This window comes from Megalobrama amblycephala, unplaced genomic scaffold (assembly GCF_018812025.1).
Source record: "Megalobrama amblycephala isolate DHTTF-2021 unplaced genomic scaffold, ASM1881202v1 scaffold199, whole genome shotgun sequence".
Taxonomy (NCBI): domain Eukaryota; kingdom Metazoa; phylum Chordata; class Actinopteri; order Cypriniformes; family Xenocyprididae; genus Megalobrama; species Megalobrama amblycephala.
The window spans coordinates 477,422-498,010 of NW_025953336.1; the positions used below are offsets into that span (position 1 = coordinate 477,422).

Sequence of the window (20,589 nt, forward strand, 5' to 3'; positions counted from 1 at the left end):
TACCAATAGTACACTTGAATAAACCTCTTTTTTTGTAAGGGATAACATTTTTGTAAATATATCTCTGTGTATTATCTCTGCTATTCTTTTTTTAAATACCCTATTATTTTTTAATATCTATATGTTCTTCTATTTTTATCTAATTTTATTCCATTTTATATTCGTACATCTGCCTCTAAATACGAAACAAATATTACCCCAACGGATAACTTCCCTCTGCTATGACCAGCAAGCTGACCAAGGATCAGGACTGCAATCCTGTTAAAGGGGTGGTTGATTATGATTTCACTTTTATTACTTTAGATAGTGTGTAATGTTGCTGTTAGAGCATAAACTACATCTGCAAAATTAGGATGCTCAAAGTTTAAAGCAAAGGGAGGTATTTTCTTTTAATAATTCTTTGTTTAAGGACTACAGCAAATGGCAGGTAGGGACTACAATGAGCTTCTTCCCGGTTAGTGACATTACTAACCCTAAAATTTACATAAACCCTGCCCCTGAAATCACGCAACAAAGGGGTGAGGCCATGTTATTGCAATAAAGTAACACAAATACAATAGCATGTCATAAAAGCAAGATGACAACATAATTTATAACCGTAATTATAAACTAAACTATATCTGTTTATAACTAAACAGTTCCCACTCGAGCGATTTATAGATCATCATGACAGAATATGCTAATCAGTGACTTTAAGATAGGCTAACTCCACATCAGCTACATAGATTAATCATCTAACCATTCAGAAACATCCTGCTGCATCACATTGTCACTTCTTGAGTCTCTTCATCATTGTCCGACTATGGTTATGGTTTGACTATGTTTCTGGCATTTTCAGTGAGGTAATTGGTGTCTGGCATTTTTTACTTGAGGTAATCAGTGAGTACACGTCTCTGCAGGACATTAATGATTGATGGGCGAGGCCATTAACAGAGGGGCATTTTTGAGAGCGTTACCTGATTTGTCCTCGTCAGAGTGTGGGTAGGGTTTAGGGGTGGGGTCAGGTGAAGGGGATCGTTTTCATTGCATGATATATAAACACCCACCAGTTTGAAAACACCCACAAATACAGAAACGCCCACTTTTGTTCTGCAGAGACCTCATACTGGCTAACAGGAGCTCTTGAAACTCCGCCCTCTTCTTGAGAGCAGCAGCTCATTTGCATTTAAAGGGACACACACAAAAACGAAGCGTTTCTGCTCACCCTCAAAAAGTGACAAATTTAACATGCTATGAAAAAATTATATATGGGGTATTTTAAAAGTGGCATTATATGACCCCTTTAAGCAAAACAAAGGCACTGTAGATTTGCTGTGAAACACTCTGAATGTCACCCTGGAAATTATATCAGACAAGCAGGTGGGTTTTTGTTTTTTGTACAGAGAGGAACAATGGCAATAGAAGGAAAGGAAAACTAGCTTTAAAAAAGCTTTACTTGGACAATAACAATGGTACTTGTAATGCTAGACTCTCAATAAGTCGGTCATTATTTTAATATCCTTACAGGAACAGCATTTACTGATACTGATTGTGGTAAATGTACTGAAGGCACTTACTCTAATGCGTCTTTCACAACCTGTCAATCACATTCAACGTGAGTGATTAATGGAGATTCACAAGTGTTACAAATTTATTCCAGGATGACCAGATATTCTAACATTGCTCACATTTACAGATGTGAGACTAAAGGCCTTAAAGAAATAAAACCAGGAACAATGTCATCTAATGTGGAATGTGGAAAGTCAGTTCCAGTTAGTATCATCATTGGAGTCGTTGTAATCATTGGTGTTTTGGTTACTGCTGTTGTTGGGCTCAAAATATATTGCAAATTAAAACAGAAACCCTCTGGCAAAAGTAAGATTATTAAATATTATTTAATTATAAGTATACACTGCTGCGGGGAAAAAAAGAAAAGGATCAAGCTAAAAATGGCAAAATATTTAGTGGTCTCTCTCTGGTCATGAAATTAGCAAGAATTGCATACTGTAGATAAAGCAACTTAGGATGGAATGGCCTTCCTCAACTTGTGGACAGCGTTTTACAGGAAGAAGAGTTAGTGTTGTTCCACTCAATGTTGATGGTTTCAAACAGTTCATGAGTAGTTGAAAATCGTGAGACCAAATATTCACTATAGGGTTCAAATCTGGACTCCGATCAGGCCAAAACATGAGCCTGATGGACTTGTTCACAAGCCATTTATTGGTTGTCATTGCAAATGGGGCAGAAACATTGTCTTGTTGAAAAATAACATCTGATCATTCATCTTTAAATAACACCTTTTCATTTGAGGGAAGCAAGCCATTCTGCAATATTCTCCTGTACTCCGAAGAATTAAATGACTCTTCACAGTGCAGCAGCTCACCAATACCAGCAGCTAAAAAGGCTCCCCACACAATGAAACCAATTCCTCCATGCTTGACTGTGGTCGAGATGCATTTATTATTATATTTTTTAAAAGACACCACTCTAAAGCATCACCATGCAACTTGTGTTTCATTGTGATTCATCACTCTACGCACAACTATATATATATATATATATATAAAGATAAAAGCATTACCTTTTGCATTTGTTTAGTGTTCAATGCATTTCAGTATGCCAAAACAGTTACAGCACAGATTTAATGCATGCACACTGTAATGCATGCTTTGCGAACTTTAAACCCAAATGACTCTTTAAAATATGAGTGTTATATGAGTATAATATTCTGATGCTAAGTTTCAAATGTGGATATTGAGTATTTTAATAAAATTATCTTCACTTTACTTTTAACAGACATCACCAGACTCTATGACTTTTTTATAACCAGAAATAGTAGGTAAGAGCCACTGAAGGATCATTAGGAGCTGCATATTACAGTACTCAAATGAAATTCATTGTGTTGTTCTTCATTTTCAGTGATATTAATGACTCTGAAACTTCTACAGCTTTGCTCTAAAGAGTAGAAAAATCTCCAAATAAGTTATCTAGTTTCGGTCTGCCAGCGAGAGCATTAGCCTAAATGTCGGGTGCGTCTCAATCAGCTCCCTAGTTCAGTATTCAGGGCACTGATCAGGGAATCAGCCACATTAATTTACATGATATACTGATTCACGACCTAGGGAGCTATGGAGCTGATTGAGACGCAGGGGTCGTCATAAGGAAAAGACAAAATGGTGGAAGGAGTGAATATGAAAGTGACGATTCTCTTTTACATATCTGGTAAGGCGATGACCGAAACTCGGTTGTCAGAAAATCAACTGATCATAATGGAAACGCTTAACAACAATAACAAAAACAATTGCGAGGGCCAAGAGTATCTCTGTTAACTTACCTGATCACGATCGGATATAGGCTACGAGTAATGGACATTGTAAAACAAGACAGCAGTGACCTGGCATAGGTTTAACAAGTGTTTTCTTTGATTATTCTTTAATAAACGTTTTAAAAATATATATCCTATGAAGAGTTGGATGGTTCAGCAGTGTGTAAACTTATTTGTCTTCGCAGGTTTTTGTTCTTTTCTCGCACTTGGAAATACTTGTGGTCCAAGTGAATATAAAACTGCTGATGGAGAATGTTGCCCACTGTGTAGTATAGGTAAGTTAACAGACCATTACGTCTAAATATAAGTGTTAGTAATACAAAGCACAATCGTACAGTGAGAAACACTACAGAGCAAGTTTTTTCTATTTGTTTTGTGATCTTGCATTATGCAAAATATTGCCAAATAAACGATTAAACTCCACATGCATACTAAATTCTTTCTCCCAACACAAGTATGATGCACTCATAACCAGAATAATAGAAAATAGCCTACATATCTAACATTTTTACAGAAATATCTGTGTGCAAGTCACACTTTCCTTATGTCCCCGGCTATTGTGTGATGGTACTATCCCTTAACGTATACAGCTCATCTCCACCGATACCATCTGCACAACTGTAGATATATATATATGAGGACTTCAGATGCAAAAGCCTCTAAATGCCATCTGAAATTTTCTTCTAAAATGAGCATTTTTATCAAGCTCGTATATTTATGTTCAGTTATTTCACATTAATGGCAATGAAAATGACCTATTAATTGCAATTAAAGTGAAATTACTGAACCTAAACATACAAGCTTGATAAAAATGCTCATTTTAGAAGAAGATTTCAGACAGCACTTAGAGGCTTTTGCATCTGAAGTCTTCATATAAATATAAAGCAAAAATGTCATCACATAGGCCCTTTGATAAGGAGAGTCACTTTGGGATAGTCTACTCAGGAGGAGAGACCTATACATCTATTTATGTTTTATCTGTTATCTATTTATTTTATAATTCTGCTTGTGTTCTAAATGGCAAAACTCATGTTCTGAGAAAATATTTTCATGCGAATAATGATCACTGATGTGCACTTAAAAGCAGATAGCTTAGCAACATAATGACACACAATGAAGGAATCCCTCGGTGATCGTCCGACTACTAGTAGCTACTGTACAACCTCTGCTGAACACAGGTGTGCTGCTGGTGTCGTGCACAGACAGACAGTAGCCTATAGATAACCCATTTCTTGGTCTTCCCAATATTATGAAAAATGCCATTGTATTTGAAGGATAGATTTGGAAGGAAATGGTAAGATATGCATGTTTTATTTTGAACTCAGTGACGCACTGAGTCATACAATAATCATACCGCCTATCTGTTTCAATTAAAAACATATAAACATCCTAAAATATAGGCTATGTTTACCTTATAGGCAAAATTGCATAAATTTGTATAAAACAATTAAAAAATTAAAAATACTTTTTGTTTGATTTGTAAAAAGGATAGTGAATGATTTTTAGCAAAGTAATGTGATGGCATTTATAGTCATATTTTGTCTTGTACCGTTAAACATGGTGTATATGAATATGCATGGAAATGATATGCAGATGATGTAATGCATAGTAAACTAGGCATTGTAAGCTCCGTATATGGTTATTTCGGGGATGAGACAGGGCAGAGATTCATGTACGCACAATCTTCAGCTGACTGGGTTTTGTAAAGGGTATTTTGCACAGGTTCTGGCATACTCGTGGTTTTATTAATCTGAAAACTTTTGTGTGTATGGAAAATCTGGCTTTTATGTGTGCACACACTTTTAGGATTAAATCTAAAGTTTTATACTTGAGGCCCCAGGAGATCCTTGAATTGTTCCTTAGTCATCTGTAAGAAAAAATGATGAGGACATTGAAGACCTTGATGAAGAAGTTTATTCGAGATGCACCAAAGCAGTGACAAAGTACATGTAGCACTTGTAGGCGTCGGAATGAACCCAAACCATCTAAATCTCAAGTCTTTTATCCTGTTTACAGTTTACCACTCTTCATGTAAATGTAATTTCTCATGTTTTACCAGCTGTGGTCTGTATGTTAATGAAGTTATAACACACCCCATTGTCTGAGATGGTTCCCACTGTCCCACACCCATTACCATTCTACAATTGATCACCATTTGTTCAGGGTGTGATCATCCCAAATGGTGCAGAAACAACATAACTGTTGACTTTTTTTGTTCTATATGATAATTAAGCCATTTTGGTGATGGACTCATTGTAAAATATACTTTGCAGTGGAATCTGGGTCGAGGCAGACTACAATTTCTTACACATCTTATTCTTGTTTGTTATTTATTTGTTGTTTGTAGGGACAATGGTACTCTATGACTGCAGTGCCGATTTGAGTACCGTCTGCAAACCCTGCATTCCAGGAACATTCATGAGTGAACTCAGTAGCCTTCATAAATGCTTCCCATGCAAACACTGTAATGAAAGTAAGTTTATATTTTTTGTTTCTTTTACCTTGAAGAAAAAGAAAGAAAGTCATTTTGGCATTATTGCTCATATAAAAAAGTGTTGCTAATTATGCTGTTTTAGGTCAAGGTCTTTACATTCTGAATAACTGCACTACTACAAGAGACACCATCTGTGATGTACTTGATGGATATCACTGCACTGAGTACTCAAACTTACAGTGCCTTCGTGCTGTAAAACACAGTGTTTGTGCACCAGGACAAGAAACAAAAACACTAGGTATTGATTCTCAATGCTTAAAATAATTTACATTTCCCCCTTTCTAAATCTTCCTACATTTTAAGGTTCATTCATGATTCTTTTTTTCACTCTGTGTCTGATTACAGGGACAAAGACATCAGATACAGTATGTGGGAACTGCACTTTTGGGTTTTCTTCTTCTGGGCTGAATTGCAAGAAAACAGAGTAGGTGAAGTATTATTTTGTTATGTCCTGTTTGAATTTCTGTTATTTATTCAGTATTGTTGTAATTTTTCCTAAGTTGTAAAGCCAGAAATGAGATTCAAATAGAAGATGGCAGCCGTGTAAAAGATGTCAAATGTGTACAGTATAGGATGGGTCGATACCACAGTTTTGGCTTTGGTACGGTACCACAATCTAATATAATATCAGTATTAAATCGATACCATACAGGGTCTAAATTTTGGCTCGGGTATCACTTTACAAAGCGGGAAATTACAGCAAATTTTTATTAGTAAATTAATCAACACAGATTATCACATCAAATCAGTAATTGGTTACCACTTATAGCACACTTGAACCCATAGTATATTACAAGTGTTAACTAAATACATTTTTAAATATAGAGATAGTATATTAAAAGCACATTTTAGTTCATATTTCATGGTGTTTTAAAATAGCACGGTTGAGTACACTAATATGTTCTTAAGATTATCTTAAGAAGTACTAAATTAGAATCTTTAGTATATTAAGTACAAAATTAGTGCATGAAAATAGAGCACTTTAAGTACATATGCGCCCTGCAATACAACACTCTCGTGTGCGTTTCGGACAACTGATGGAAATCACTTGCACACGTAAACCTTGCCAATTTGAACATCCAAGTGATTTTATCATTCAGTAGTAACGTACTTGGGAGCTCTTTGAGAGATGGTTTCTTTGCGCTAAACCAACAAATGATGCACACACAAGCCGCCTGTATAGAGCTTGCGCATTCCAAATTTAGTAGTTTTACCTTAAACGGTCAAATACACACAGAATTGTCAAAATTCACACAGTAGGTTATGTCTACGTGAATTTATATAGTTTAATAGTATGCGTCATTGCACGTGCCTAAAATACATGCTGCTCTCTGTAACTAAATAACGTTTGTAAGTTTAAATTAATTGTAAGGAATTACCTATTTAATGTATTAACAGTGACTATCCGGTGTTATTTTACATTTGATTACTTTATTTAAATTCTTTAACTAGCATCTCTGTACCTGAATACTACTGTAAGAACTACCTAAACCTAAGTGCAAATATTATGAGATCTAACCAGCATTGGTTCAAACGCACGCTGGAGCTTTCATGTTATCCAAACGATATGATCTTATGTACATGCGTTGATATAAATGTCTAAATTAGATCGTTTGAATGACACACTGACCTGTCGATCTTGTCTTGTAAGTCAGGATAAGCAAGTGACAGATGCTTGGCAAGGTTTGATGGTTCATTATTTTTATAAGCAAAGCAATTCCAAATTATATGTATACTGCTGTCATTATTAATTAGCTTTGGGTGTGTTGAGGGAGATTCAACTGCTTTATCCATTTATCACTTAAAAATGTTGAATAAAAAATAACCCAACAAGTAAACCAACTATGGGTTAACATAGCACCTTCCTAACTGTGGGTTATTTTTAACCCAATGGTTGGGTTAAAAAGCAGTTGGGTTAACTATTTACTTTTTTTCATGAGATTATTTTAATGAATAAAATACACTGTTTTCAAATACAGACTGTTTATTCAAGTAGAAAAACAATAAATCTGTTTTAAAAACAGGTGACAAATGTACTCAATATTGGTGAGCCTAATATTTAATATAAATATGCACAATTATTTGCATATATTGAATTCAAAAAAAGTAAACTTGTTGAACACATGACAAATAAATGTCGAAGCACATTCAAAATACACATTAAATCCAAAACAAATGTACACATACAATATACATAAATTAAAATACATGTTAAATTTAAAACACAAATATCCACATACAGTACAAATATTTATAACAAATGTGCACATATGGTATACAAAAAAAGTGCACATACGGTATACAAATTCAAAACAAATGTGCACATACAGTATTCCAATTCATAACAAATGTGTACATACAGTATTCCATTCCAATCCAAAACAAATGTGCACATATGGTATACAAAAAAGAAAAAAAAGTGCACATACAGTATTCCAGTTCGTAACAAATGTGCACATACAGTATTCCAATTAATATCAAATGTTCACATACAGTATTCCAATTAATATCAAATGTGCACATACAGTATTCCAATTCATAAAAAATGTGCACATACAGTATTCCAATTCATAAAAAAGTGCACATACAGTATTCCAGTTCATAACAAAAGTGCACATACGGTATACAAAAAAAAACTGCACATACGGTATACAAATTCAAAACAAATGTGCACATACGGCGTACAAATTCAAAACAAATGTGCACATACGGTTTACCGATTCAAAACCTACATAGGTGCATATATAATACACATTTAAAACACAGATGTGCACATACAGTACAGAAATATACAATCTAAACATTTGTGCACATACGGTATACAAATTAAAATCACAAATGTGCACATTCAGTATACCAATTCAAAAACTACACAAATGTGCACACCAAGGACATACCTTTATAATACTTCAAGAAATAAACATATCCTTAATAAAAGGCTACAGTGTACACCATATGCATTGTGTTATAAACACATTGATGTGTGTTTTGGCTATTGGATCTACTGATGATCAGTAACATTGAATACAAAGTTTTTTAAGAGGCGGCAATGTGTAGAAGGAACTCCTCCAGGAATATTATAGACTGCATGCTGCAAGAACTCCCAAATGGGAGCAGAGGGCGTTGGGTAGTTTATGTCATAGATGTAAAACATTTTGAAGCATACATCCAATGCTTGAAGTAAGGTCTCCTTTTCAACTGCCTCTCCATTGAAAATGATGAAAACTTGTGAGACTTTGTCTCCAAGCACCAAGACATGTGGATCCTGGCTTGTCTCATTGTGGAGGTAGCGCACCATATTAGTACCAACCTTAAACGAATAAATAAACTTTAGCTGGCATATATGACAAACATTCCAGGGATTCAATTCATGTTTACAAATAAATCACAGGAAAAAAACCCAGCAGTGTTACACTGTGTAAAAGTAAAACTGAAGTAGTGTTGTAGTGAATTAAAGTAGGTTAACTCTAAAAGTGATGAATGGCCGTTAGTCATGACACCTGTGGATAACAAGCAGAATCACTGAAGGAAAGAGTTTATGTACAGAGCAGTGTAATTTAATGGGCCTATATTATCCTTTTTTGGATTGTAATTTTACTTTAGGTTACAAAGTATAAGCCAAAGGTCTTTCTATCCAACTTGAACTGCCTGAAATGTATTATTTGTAGTCCTTCCATTACTACTATGGCTGCTTCTCAATATGCATTATACGCAGCGGCCATTGTAAGTCCACAAGACCGAAAGTGCATATGAAGCGTGCCATTTGGGGCAGGGCCTTTGACTGCCGGGTAAAGTCCTCTGCGACTTCTCCGACAGCGAGTTCACGCACACCGCAGTTGTACAGAGCCACGCCTCCTGTCACTCACTCAGAGCAGCGACAGGCCTCGAGACTCTCGTTCGTTCCGGTTGAAGGGTTTTTGTTATGATATAACAACTGATGTAACAACTTTAGCACATTTGTCAGCTAAACATTCATTCAGTGTTCCCATTAATTACCATATGCCGCCATTGTTTAATAATGAACCGAAAATTTAAAACATACATAGCCTAAATGGTCTCTAACGTTGTATTTTGCCATCAAACTAAAATTGAAACCGTGATATGGGTTTGTGCTGCGTGTTTTAAAGAGAAGTGCACACATTTGCTCACGCGATCAGCTGGTGATCAAAATAAAAGCTCTAGGGTTTATCTCTTGCATGTGAAGAAATTAGTACAAAAGTATTGTAATTTCCCTATACTCTATTGTAAAGTAATTACTTATAAAATTTTAATTTATTTTACAGTGCTTTTTTTAATAATTATAAAGGCATAAATCATTTTATAATATAGGCCTAATAATTTTTTGGCATCCTAAAACACCAGTGTCAATGTAATGTAGACTCTATATCACAACTAAAAAGATGTTTGAGCCCTCTTTAATGTCCAGATACAAGTCAATGCTGTTACTTTGTTCAATGTGTACACTGTACATGGGCTTAAGCTCTCAGTTTTGAGTTCTAAAAGTGCACCAAATTGATGCATTTAACCTTAAAATGTGCAAAATTTTCTTCTGAGGGGGCAAATTCCTGTGGGAAATAATGTACATTTTATAAACTTTACTCCAGCATACTACTACAAAGTTCCTTTCATAACAGTAAAGCTATTAACGGAAAATTCTGAAATTGTCATTGGACAAAATAGATTTGGGCTAAGCCCCCCGAATGTTTAAAATGTATGGCTCAGCGCCTGCTTTGTGCACCAAAGCAATGCTGTCATTTTGTCATTTCAGATATAAATCAACTACCTGCTCAACTATTTCAAGTGGAGACATGCAATGTGTGAACTGATATTGAAAGAAATTTAATCTTGGTCTCCAGGAATCAGAATGTTCTACCAACAAACCTGAAGACCAAAACAACTCATGAGGAAATCTAAAGTGCTTCATATTAATTACCTCAACCATCCATGTTGATGAACTGACCCTCTACTAGCATACACAGATGATTTCTCTGTGGTTTGCTGCTTCTTCTTTCTGGACTCCCTGCTCTCAAGTTTAAACCTACAGAGCCTGACGGCATCACTCTGTCCAGAGAAAACCAATGCGTCTTACAATCCAGTACTTTATCTAATTTGTTGAAGAAGAGTTTATGAAGTCTGGAGAAGAAACATTTGCCTCTGCTTTCAAATCAACCTCTCTTGCACCTTATGTAAACATGATCAGTTTTGGGATTGTTTTATTAATTGTTACTACTTTGAATTTTAAACTGTGTTTCAGGGCATGTGCTCCTGCTGAGTATGAGATAAACGGAGAATGCTGCCCCATGTGTGCACCAGGTACAGTATATATTGTTTAGCAGCAGTTCAGTGTGACCCAGAGAACCTATGTTTTTTATTGTAATTCTTAATTTTTTTTTAAAACATTTGTAGGAAACCATGTTCGTTGGCATTGTACTGAAGATACAAGTACAACTTGTGTTCCATGTTCTGCATTAACTTACATTGATGAACCCAGTGGGTTAGATAAATGCTTTCCCTGCTCTGTTTGTGATGACCGTGAGTATGTACTCCAAAATAAAGACTTGAAATACAGAAATGTGTTCTAGCATATTACAATTATGTATTTAAGAAAATGTTTTATGTTTTTCATAGAACAAGGACTAAGAGTAAAGAGAAACTGCACACACTCTACAGATACTGTTTGTGAGCCACTGGAAGGATTCTACTGCATTGAGCAAAATAAAGGCAGCTGTAGATTCGCTGTCAAACACTCTGAATGTGATCCTGGACAATATATCAGACAAGCAGGTGGGTAAGGTGTAGTGGCCATTATTAGTTTTGTTAAACATGTTGACAGACACAAGTAGTACTTGTAATGCTATACTCTTATTAAAATAGTCATTGTCTTAATATTCTTACAGGAACAGCATTTACTGATACTGATTGTGGTAACTGTGCAGAAGGCACTTACTCTAATGGCACTTTCACTACCTGTCAACCACATTCAAAGTAAGTGATTACCATAGATTGTTTAAGTGTTTAAAAGATTCTTTTATAAAAGACTACAAATTCTAATATTGCTAACTTTTTTTTAAATTTACAGATGTGAGACTGAGGGACTTCAAGAAATAAAACCAGGATCAATGTCATCTGATACTGAATGTGGGCATTCAACAAGTGTTAAAGACCCCCTGTGGTGAAAATCAAGTTTTTAATGTTGTTTCTATGTCTATGTAGTGTTTTTAATATGCTTTAAGACAAACCATATGCAAATTCATAAGTCAACACCATTGCTGATTAAACCAAAGACAGTCTAAAACCCACGGTGCGAAATCGGTGGTGTTTGTGACGTCACAGACTACCTTGTAACCAATCACAACAACGTGCCGGCGGGCTTTAGCATATCATTAACTATGACTGCTCTGAAGCAGGAAAGTCTCGAGAGAAGCCAGGTTATCCCAGTATATTTTCTGCTGATATGAAAAATTTTGTAGATTTAGCAATATAGCGAGTCTATTACGATGTTATGATGAACTATTTGCCTTTTCCACATTCTGAGTTGTTCAAAGCGTTTGTAAGGACACTGATTGTTAGAAGGCAGCTGTCTGATTGACTCTGAGATGAAGAACAGGAACATGGTTTGTGTAATAGCAACACATTATTATCTGTTTGATAACGTAGTCAAGCAAAAGGTTAATCATATTCATATTAATTAATGACAGAACTGTCGCAAGGGCTGTGCCAAGTGTGCGAGCGCATAGCAGCTCGCGCCAAAGTAAAGTGACAGTTCACTTGAAGTAAAGCCAGTAAAGTTCATGTTTTTGTCCTTCAAAATATTTGAATACTATAAAACATAACTAAAACAATATTGCTCTGAGCGTGTGGGTGTGACTGTGATTCATTTGCATATGTCAGTCAGTGTGGAATCGCAAGTCAAGTTCTGAGAGCTATTCAGTCCATTATAAATTCTGATCTTGGCCGCCTCTGGAATGGATAAAACCATAGATATTAGATAACCATAGATACAGATACCTGATAAGTTCAAGTAAATACGCTGGAAATCCGCGCTCATTCAAGGATGCGCATTTATTTCATGTACGGAGAAGGCACGGGCGCCTGCAGGATTTCATCTGAATGTTTTTTCAGAAAACTCCAAAAAGCAACAAAATTGTCAAACATCCATTTAGCGCATGTTCACAGAGGAAAACGGCTGCTTGTTCTCTTGATACTGTCTGTTTTACTGAGAAAGTCCAAACGAATGCCATTTTGCAAAGGCGTTTTACCAATTCATAATTTAAAACACAATTTAAGCGTCAGAAAATATGTTAGCAGTTCAGTTGCACAGCTGTTAAACTGAATATACGAAGTGAAGCAAGCTTTTTTCTTAAATATCCACAACACAAACAACACATTGCTCATCACTACAGCAACAGTATACTCTCCGAGTTGGCGCAAGCGAGTAGAGGCAGGGCTAATTTGCATATTCATTGATCCGTGTATGTTAAATGAGGCAAGGGTGTAGAGTTACATTCAAGCTATTTTAAGGCATGAAGACATTTTTTCACTTTAATTTTTTTTTTAATTATGTAATTTTGGTAATCAAAGATGAGTTTTAAGGGATAAAATAATTGACTACGGGGGACTTTAATGCTTTTTACAGTTTTTTTTTTAAATTGCTTACACACAATTTCTGAACTATTTCTGAACTATGGCTCCATTTCTCCACACTTTATTCAAAACTATTTTAACTCTTCTAAAATTGTGTTTTTGCATAGTAATTCTACACTCAAACCATCAAATGATTAGCCATATATACATCAAACAACACACGAATGTGAAAAATGTGAAACAGTACTATATTGTGTCTTTTGCTTGTTCAATGTGCAGTGGAGTATCAGGAGTTTGTCATGGCACTCAAACATATATGTGCACAAATGCACTGTACAGTGTATACAGTATGTATGTACAATTGATGAATTTTCACAGTTATTAAACTGAATTGAATCAACACTGTACTGACTTGAGCTGAATAATGACACTATTGGCTTGTTGGAATTTGAATTTGTTAGTTTTGTAAAGCTGCATTGAATTATACCGTATTGTATAAAGTGCTACAGAAATAGAGGTGACTTGGGTTTCAACAGGGACATATTTGTCCTTGAGGTCCTGAACCAATTTGTGTACCGAGTGTAAAATATACAGTGGAATGAAAAAGTATGTGAACCCCTTGCAGAATCTGTGAAAATGAGAATTATTTTAATAAAATAAGAGGGATAATAAAAAATGCATGTTATTTTTTGTTTAGTACTGTCCTGAGTAAGATATTTTACATAAAAGATGTTTGCATTTAGTTCACAAGACAAAACAATAGCTGAATTTATTAAAATAACCACATTCATAAGTATGTGAACCATTGATTCTCAATACTGTGTGTGGTTACCTGATGATCCACGACTGTTTTTTTGTTTTGTGATCGTGTTTCCTTCTGGAGCATCAGTGAATGTTTGAACCTTTTTTAATAGCTGTGTTTGAGTCCCTCAATTGTCCTCAGTGTGAAAACACTGATCTCAAAATCATACAGTCACTGCTGGAAAGGGTTCAAATATGCAAAAATGCTTGAAAACTGATGAATCTGCAGGAGCTGGAGGATTTTTCAGAAGAACAGAGCTCAGTTTAACTGCTCAGGACAAACAAGAGACTCATGAACAACCATCACAAAACATAAAAACAGTCGTGGATCATCAGGCAACCACATTGAGAATCAATGGTTCACATACTTATGAATGTGGTTATTTTAATAAATTCAGCTATTGTTTTGTCTTGTGAACTAAATGCAAACATCTTTTATGTAAAATATCTTACTCAGGACAGTACTAAACAAAAAATAACATGCATTTTTTATTATCCCTCTTATTTTATTAAAATAATTCTCATTTTCACAGATTCTGCAAGGGGTTCACATACTTTTTCATGCCACTGTATTTATTAAAAGGAAATGTGGATGAAATATTAAAATTCTCATAAAATACACATTGTGCTAAAATGTATACTGTTGGCATTAACACTGTAAACCCTAACTCTCAAAATACTTAATTGGTTTGTGTAGGACAAACTTAAATTGAACAAATTAGTTCAGTTAAATGAACTGTTATGAGTATTTAGAAATTTCTTTTTCTTTTCAGTTCACATCACTGACATATTTTAAGTAAACTGAATTATTTCATCATTTTGAGTTGCATGAACTAATTTCTTTTAATTTAGACTAACATAAGTTTAACTAAAACGGCGCTGGGATTTCTATTTCCCAGCCCATGGCACTCGAAAGGGAGAGTAAATGCTAAAATTAAGTGTTATATAATGTTTTTTGTGCAAGATTAATGGATAATGGAGATTTAGTAGAGATTAATGTTTTGTTATGCTAATTTAAAATAGTTTCTGTAATGTGGGTTTTTGGAGAGTTACCATCATAGTGACAAGTGCCGCATGTGGCTTGGTATTAGTGCAGGTAAGTTACATGGTTTAAGTTGCTGTACTCATTCAGTAGTGCTGTGCAATGCTACTGTTAACATTTTAACAAATTAGTAAGTTAGCATTTTTTTATTTTATTTTCCTATTAGGATTTACAATAAAGTAAATAACTAATTTGATTTGCAAGAACTCAAAATAAAAAAAAGTTAATTAACTAAATTTTACGTTAATTGCTTTCAAAGTGTATGAGTTAGCTAACTCAGTACTTCAAGTTAGGAGCAATTAACATGCATGAGTACTACAAACTCAAAACTTGATAGTTCTGCTTACTTAAAATTAGGAACATCATAGCTCAAAAAAATGATGTAACTGATTACCTCAAATTTTTGAGTTAGCCCAACTTATTCAGGTTTACAGTGCAGGCAAAATTATGTACAATACAAGGACGCACAATGAAGTACTGTTTGTTTTTATTTATAGTAGGAATATACTTAAACGAACAAATGTGTTTGTGCTGAGAAAAAAAAAAAAGTGCCATATAATGCTGGGAAACAGGACTTGATGGACAGCTGCAAAAAAGATTCCGCATGTAATCATTTTTCGACTGGGTTTTTTTTCTGTCCGGGAGCGGAGAGCGCTGCACTCCAGTGTGGCTGATCCACCGCTGATTTCAGCACGAGCACTCAAGTTCGTCTGTTGCAACGCTCTCAAGTTCGCCGGTTGCTATGGACTCATATTCGCCGATTGCAACGCACTTAAGTTCGCCGGTTGCAACGCAGTCAAGTTCGCCGGTTGCAATGCACTCAAGCGCCCTGGAGGCGATGGACAAAATGGCTGCTTTGCCAGTGCCCACGGGTGGCCGCCCCTGCGGTGCTCAAGGATGTAGGGGGCATTCCAGCCATTGAGTCCGCTCCAGAACCCGCTCCAACCGGTGAACCATCGCCTCACCCTCGGAAGAGGAGGAGGAGGAGGAGGAAGAAGGCTTCCTTTATTCTTCAGGGATCGGAGGCCTTCCCAGAGCCCGCTGTGGGCCCAGAGACCACTCCAGAGGTCTTTCTTGCTGTGCCCAAGCGTCTTGCCCTGCTGGCGCCACCTGAGCTCCTTGCCCTGCCGGCGCCACTCGAGCTCCTCGCTCTGCCAGCGCCGCCCAAGCTCCTAGCCCTGCCAGCGTCGCCTAAGCTCCTTGCTCTGCCAGCGCCACTCAAGCGTCTTGCCCTGCCGGCGCCGCCCAAACGCCTTGCCCTGCCAGAGCCACCCGAACTCCTTGCCCACGAGCCCGCAACGGACCCCGTTGAAATCCCCAAGAACTTTTTTTTGGGGGGGGCAGTATACCTGAGGGTGGGGAGCTTGTGGGTGGGGACCTTGCCCGACCACTGCCGTCATGGGCCTTTGAACTGTTATGGCCACCTTTGGTCTGCAATTTAGTATGGCCACTAATGGACTCTGACCCGCTGGGGTCATCTATGGACTCTGTCCTGCCGTGGCTGCTCAAACCACCTGACCTGCCGTGGCTGCCCAAGCCACCTGACCTGCCGCGGCTACCCAAGCCACCTGACCTGCCGTGGCGGCCCGAGCCACCTGACCTGCCGCGGCTACCCAAGCCACCTGACCTGCCGTGGCTGCCCGAGCCACCTGACCCGCCGTGGATTCCTGGCACCTCCGCTCGGTCCTGGCTATCTGTGGCACCTGACCCGCCATGGCTGCCCGTGGCACCTGACCCACCATGGCTGCCCGTGGCACCTGACCCGCCATGGTGGCCTGAGTTCCTGGAACCTGCATTGGGGACCCTGTTCCTGTCCGCATACCAGTCTCCAATGCAACCACCCCCCTTCCCAAGCTGTTCCGCTTACGTCGCGAGGACGCGCCTTCCGGGAGGGGGGCATTATGTCATGATCACCATCTGTTCCTGTCAGTTCCCAGACTTCATTTCCCATAATCCTCCCTGCCAGTCACATGCACACACTCCACTCCAATCATCATCTGCCACATACACCTGAAGCTTGTTATCTGGACTATAAATGACTCACACACACACCTCCTGATCGCGAAGTCTTGTTTTCACTTGTGTTACATTTCTGAGCGTTTCCTTGTATCCTGTTTGCCTGTCTGTGATTGATCTTGCCTGATTCCCGTTTACGACCCATTGCTGCCTGCCTTGATCTACTGCCTGTACCCTGACTACGACTCTGCCTGTTCCTTACTGTTCCCATTTGTTCCTGTTTTGACCCTGCCTGTACGACCACGTCTACCTTTACTAAAACGCTGCATTTGGATCCCCTGCCTGAGTCTGCCATCGTTACACTGGCATACTGTGGCATCTTTAACATTTAATGAGCTCATTTGACTGCACTTATAGAAATTTATTAAGTGAATATATCGTCCCCTTGGAATTATAAGGTTCCTGCATTTTGAGCAGTTTTGAGATATTGAGTTTTTGCATTCCGTTTGGCTTTGTGGAACCTTTTTGTTTTCTAAATAAAAAGTCCCAAAATGTATACAACAACAACAACAAAAAAACTGAAAAAAAAATAAAATAAAAAAAATCACATAATGTAAATAAGTTGTCACAGAATAAGAATATGTGAATAACTAAATTTTGACAAAAATGTCAGATAGAACCTTATAATTCCAAGGGGATGATATTGAAAATAAATGACTTCATCTGAACATAGTGTTCTTGAGTGTGAGCAGGGTTGGGCTAAAATGCAGCAAAATGTATTTTAAAATAAAATACCAAATACTTTAATTTTAAGTGTATCAAAATAAACTACAAAATACAGCAGCCACACCATGTATCAAAATAAACTACTGTATTTTTGTATTTTAAAAATACTAAAAAATACTTTTACAGGGAAGCATTAAATTTCTTCGCCGACATTCCATCAATTGGCCTATTTGATCTATCCCTTCACCATTACACTGACTCAGCTGATTAAGTAAACAATGTTTGATAGCAACAGCTTTTCTCTGCCTGAGTCATGCAATACATCTAACATATGCAGCCAGTTAAAGGCACAATATGTACAGTAGGATTTTTGGATTCAAATATCCAAAACCACTAGAACAATGTTATATATTTTGTTGACTTGTGTACTTACATTATCCCAAATGTTTCCAAGAATGATTAAATTCCAAGAATGTTTAAATCCAGAGAAATAAGTGGGATTTTAACCAGGACACGGGCTGTCTATTAAAACATATTATATGTTTTATTAGACAGATGAGGAACTGTTTGGATTAATTCATTGACTAAAAACTAATCTTGTTTAAATCTCGTTTTCTTGATTTACCACGAGTATCATGTTTTACCATGACTAATATTGATCTAGCTTACTGCAGTGTGCAAAAAGTTTATCATAGCAGCTGCCAAGCGAATGCAGGGAGTAGCATTTATAACAACTTCCAACACACAAATGTATCTAATATGATAAACAGCGCTGCGTTACCCCACATATGCTAGACCAAAAAAAGCAGAAGCGGCGACTGTGGCATAATAAAAGTTCCGCTGCTCTCGAGATGTGTCGTGCTCGTCTCTCATTAGCAATCTCTCCAGCAGTCTCGTTCAGCATCCCATGATTCCACAAAATCAAGGATAAGCGACTGAATAAGCAACCTCTATCAGTGAAAATGTACATATTGTGGCTTTAACAGATCAAATATTCACACATCCCTGTGATCTCCCAGATAAAGGTTAGTTTTAAAGTAACCAACAGTTTAATGTTTAACATTAACACTTGTTTGTGAATGACCCATAATCGTATCCTAATTTAGTTACTTGGTGTTTGGTAATGAAGGGCCTACTTTGCATCAGCAACACTGACTCAGTGACAAACAAGTCATTCACAAGAAGACAACTGATGGCACCTGTGTTCATAGCAACTAGTTTCTAACTAATTAATCAATTGATTGTTAATCATAAATATAGGGGGCTGCTGCTCGGTATAATAGTTTTCAAGAACATTATGTAAATTGGAAAACTAATTAGCCTAGGCTAAAACGAACACCAAAACTTAACATCTGTTGTGAACTCAAGTCTGGGCAAACTACTAAGTAGGCACCAATCAGAGGCCGCATTTTTATGATGTCATCATGTAGACTTCTTACAAAGTATTTTACAGTATTTTAAAACTACAAAAATACAAAAATCTAAAGTATTTTGATACAAAATACAAAGCCATTTTCATCAACCCTATCAAATACAAATTACAAAATACTATTTTGTATTTGAAATATGTATTTGAAATACATGTATCATAAATACTGCCCATCCCTGGGTGTGGACTTGGAACTGAATGCAGAGGTTGTGAGCAAGACAGTCTCACTGAACAATCATAACATCACAAATCGAGTATGTGCTGTTATTTTTTCTCTCCATCCTAAACTATTCACAAATTGTGAGAACACAGGAGGAAATGTATGCCAGAAACATCTTGCTAACAGTTATTTGAAAGCGTGTGAAAACTTTAGAAGTAATGAAAACTAAAAGTCAATGCTAAATGGCTTTCACAACAAGAGAAAATTATATTAATAAACTCCAGTTGTCAGTTCAAAACTTTTGGTTGTGTGTGTCAGATTTATTAACCCTTTTTGCTGAAATCTCTGCTATACTTGGGTCCTTTCTTGATTTTTTTTTTCAGAACCTGCCAAATTCAACACAAAACAGAAGTGTTTCTGAAGTCTGATGGGAAAATTAAATCCACCAACAGCTCTGCACAGACACATTGAGCTGAACCTTTTCATATCTTTATAAAAATGCAGATTTTGTTGACTATATTTTTTAATGTTGCTATAACCTTTGCATACATAGAACTGGGTTATTGTGTCTGTGCCCATGCTGAATATGAGATAAACGGACAGTGTTGCCCCATGTGCGCACCTGGTATGGAAAAACATTTTGAAGAGTTCACGATAACAAAAGAAAATCCTTTTAGTTTTTATTCCAGAAAGTATTATTTACCAGGAGAATTGCAAAATGTCTTGACATAGCAATAAGTAAAATTTTCATAGCAAAGTTTCCAAAGTAACAATTAACTTCTTTTTATCACATAGCCTATACTTTTTTTAAGGTAACCATGTTTTTTGGCATTGTACGGTGGATACCAGCACAACTTGTGAACCCTGCAGTGAATTCACATACACTGATGAGCCTAATGGTATTGAAAAATGTTTTCCCTGCTCAGCCTGTGATATAGCCGGGATTCATCCAACAAAGAGGTATTGATGTTCACATTTTTAGTGTAGATGTTACCAATGTACAAATCTTTGGCAAATACACATCACATTATTGCATATCAGGACAGGGAGATGAGAACACAAATCAAGCTAAACAACTGACTGTGCTTGAGTT

The 20,589-nt window shown here is 36.8% G+C and overlaps 1 protein-coding gene across 2 annotated transcripts; it reads left to right on the forward strand.

Annotated features, from left to right (window-relative positions):
• Positions 1 to 153: 153 nt before the first annotated feature.
• LOC125260917 (tumor necrosis factor receptor superfamily member 14-like) lies at positions 154 to 12,237 on the forward strand. Of its 2 annotated transcripts, none has more exons than XM_048179420.1 (10): positions 154 to 3,201; positions 3,490 to 3,579; positions 5,652 to 5,777; positions 5,881 to 6,036; positions 6,144 to 6,222; positions 11,053 to 11,111; positions 11,205 to 11,330; positions 11,427 to 11,582; positions 11,696 to 11,783; positions 11,878 to 12,237. In XM_048179420.1, exons 1-10 carry the CDS (start codon positions 3,153 to 3,155, stop codon positions 11,972 to 11,974), a joined length of 1,026 nt encoding a protein of 341 aa, XP_048035377.1. In that variant the 5' UTR covers positions 154 to 3,152; the 3' UTR covers positions 11,975 to 12,237. The 2 variants fall into 2 exon arrangements, with proteins under 2 accessions (XP_048035377.1, XP_048035378.1); XM_048179421.1 differs by lacking the exon at positions 154 to 3,201 and adding an exon at positions 3,208 to 3,382.
• The last annotated feature ends 8,352 nt before the right edge of the window (positions 12,238 to 20,589 follow it).

Excerpts from the sequence above, each read along its gene's own strand:
- LOC125260917 (XM_048179420.1), top strand. The coding sequence starts at position 3,153 with ATGGTGGAAGGAGTGAATATGAAAGTGACGATTCTCTTTTACATATCT. Across the intron at positions 3,202-3,489 it reads GATTCTCTTTTACATATCTG|GTTTTTGTTCTTTTCTCGCA; the intron begins GTAAGGCGATGA and ends TTGTCTTCGCAG. Across the intron at positions 6,223-11,052 it reads CTGAATTGCAAGAAAACAGA|GGCATGTGCTCCTGCTGAGT; the intron begins GTAGGTGAAGTA and ends ACTGTGTTTCAG.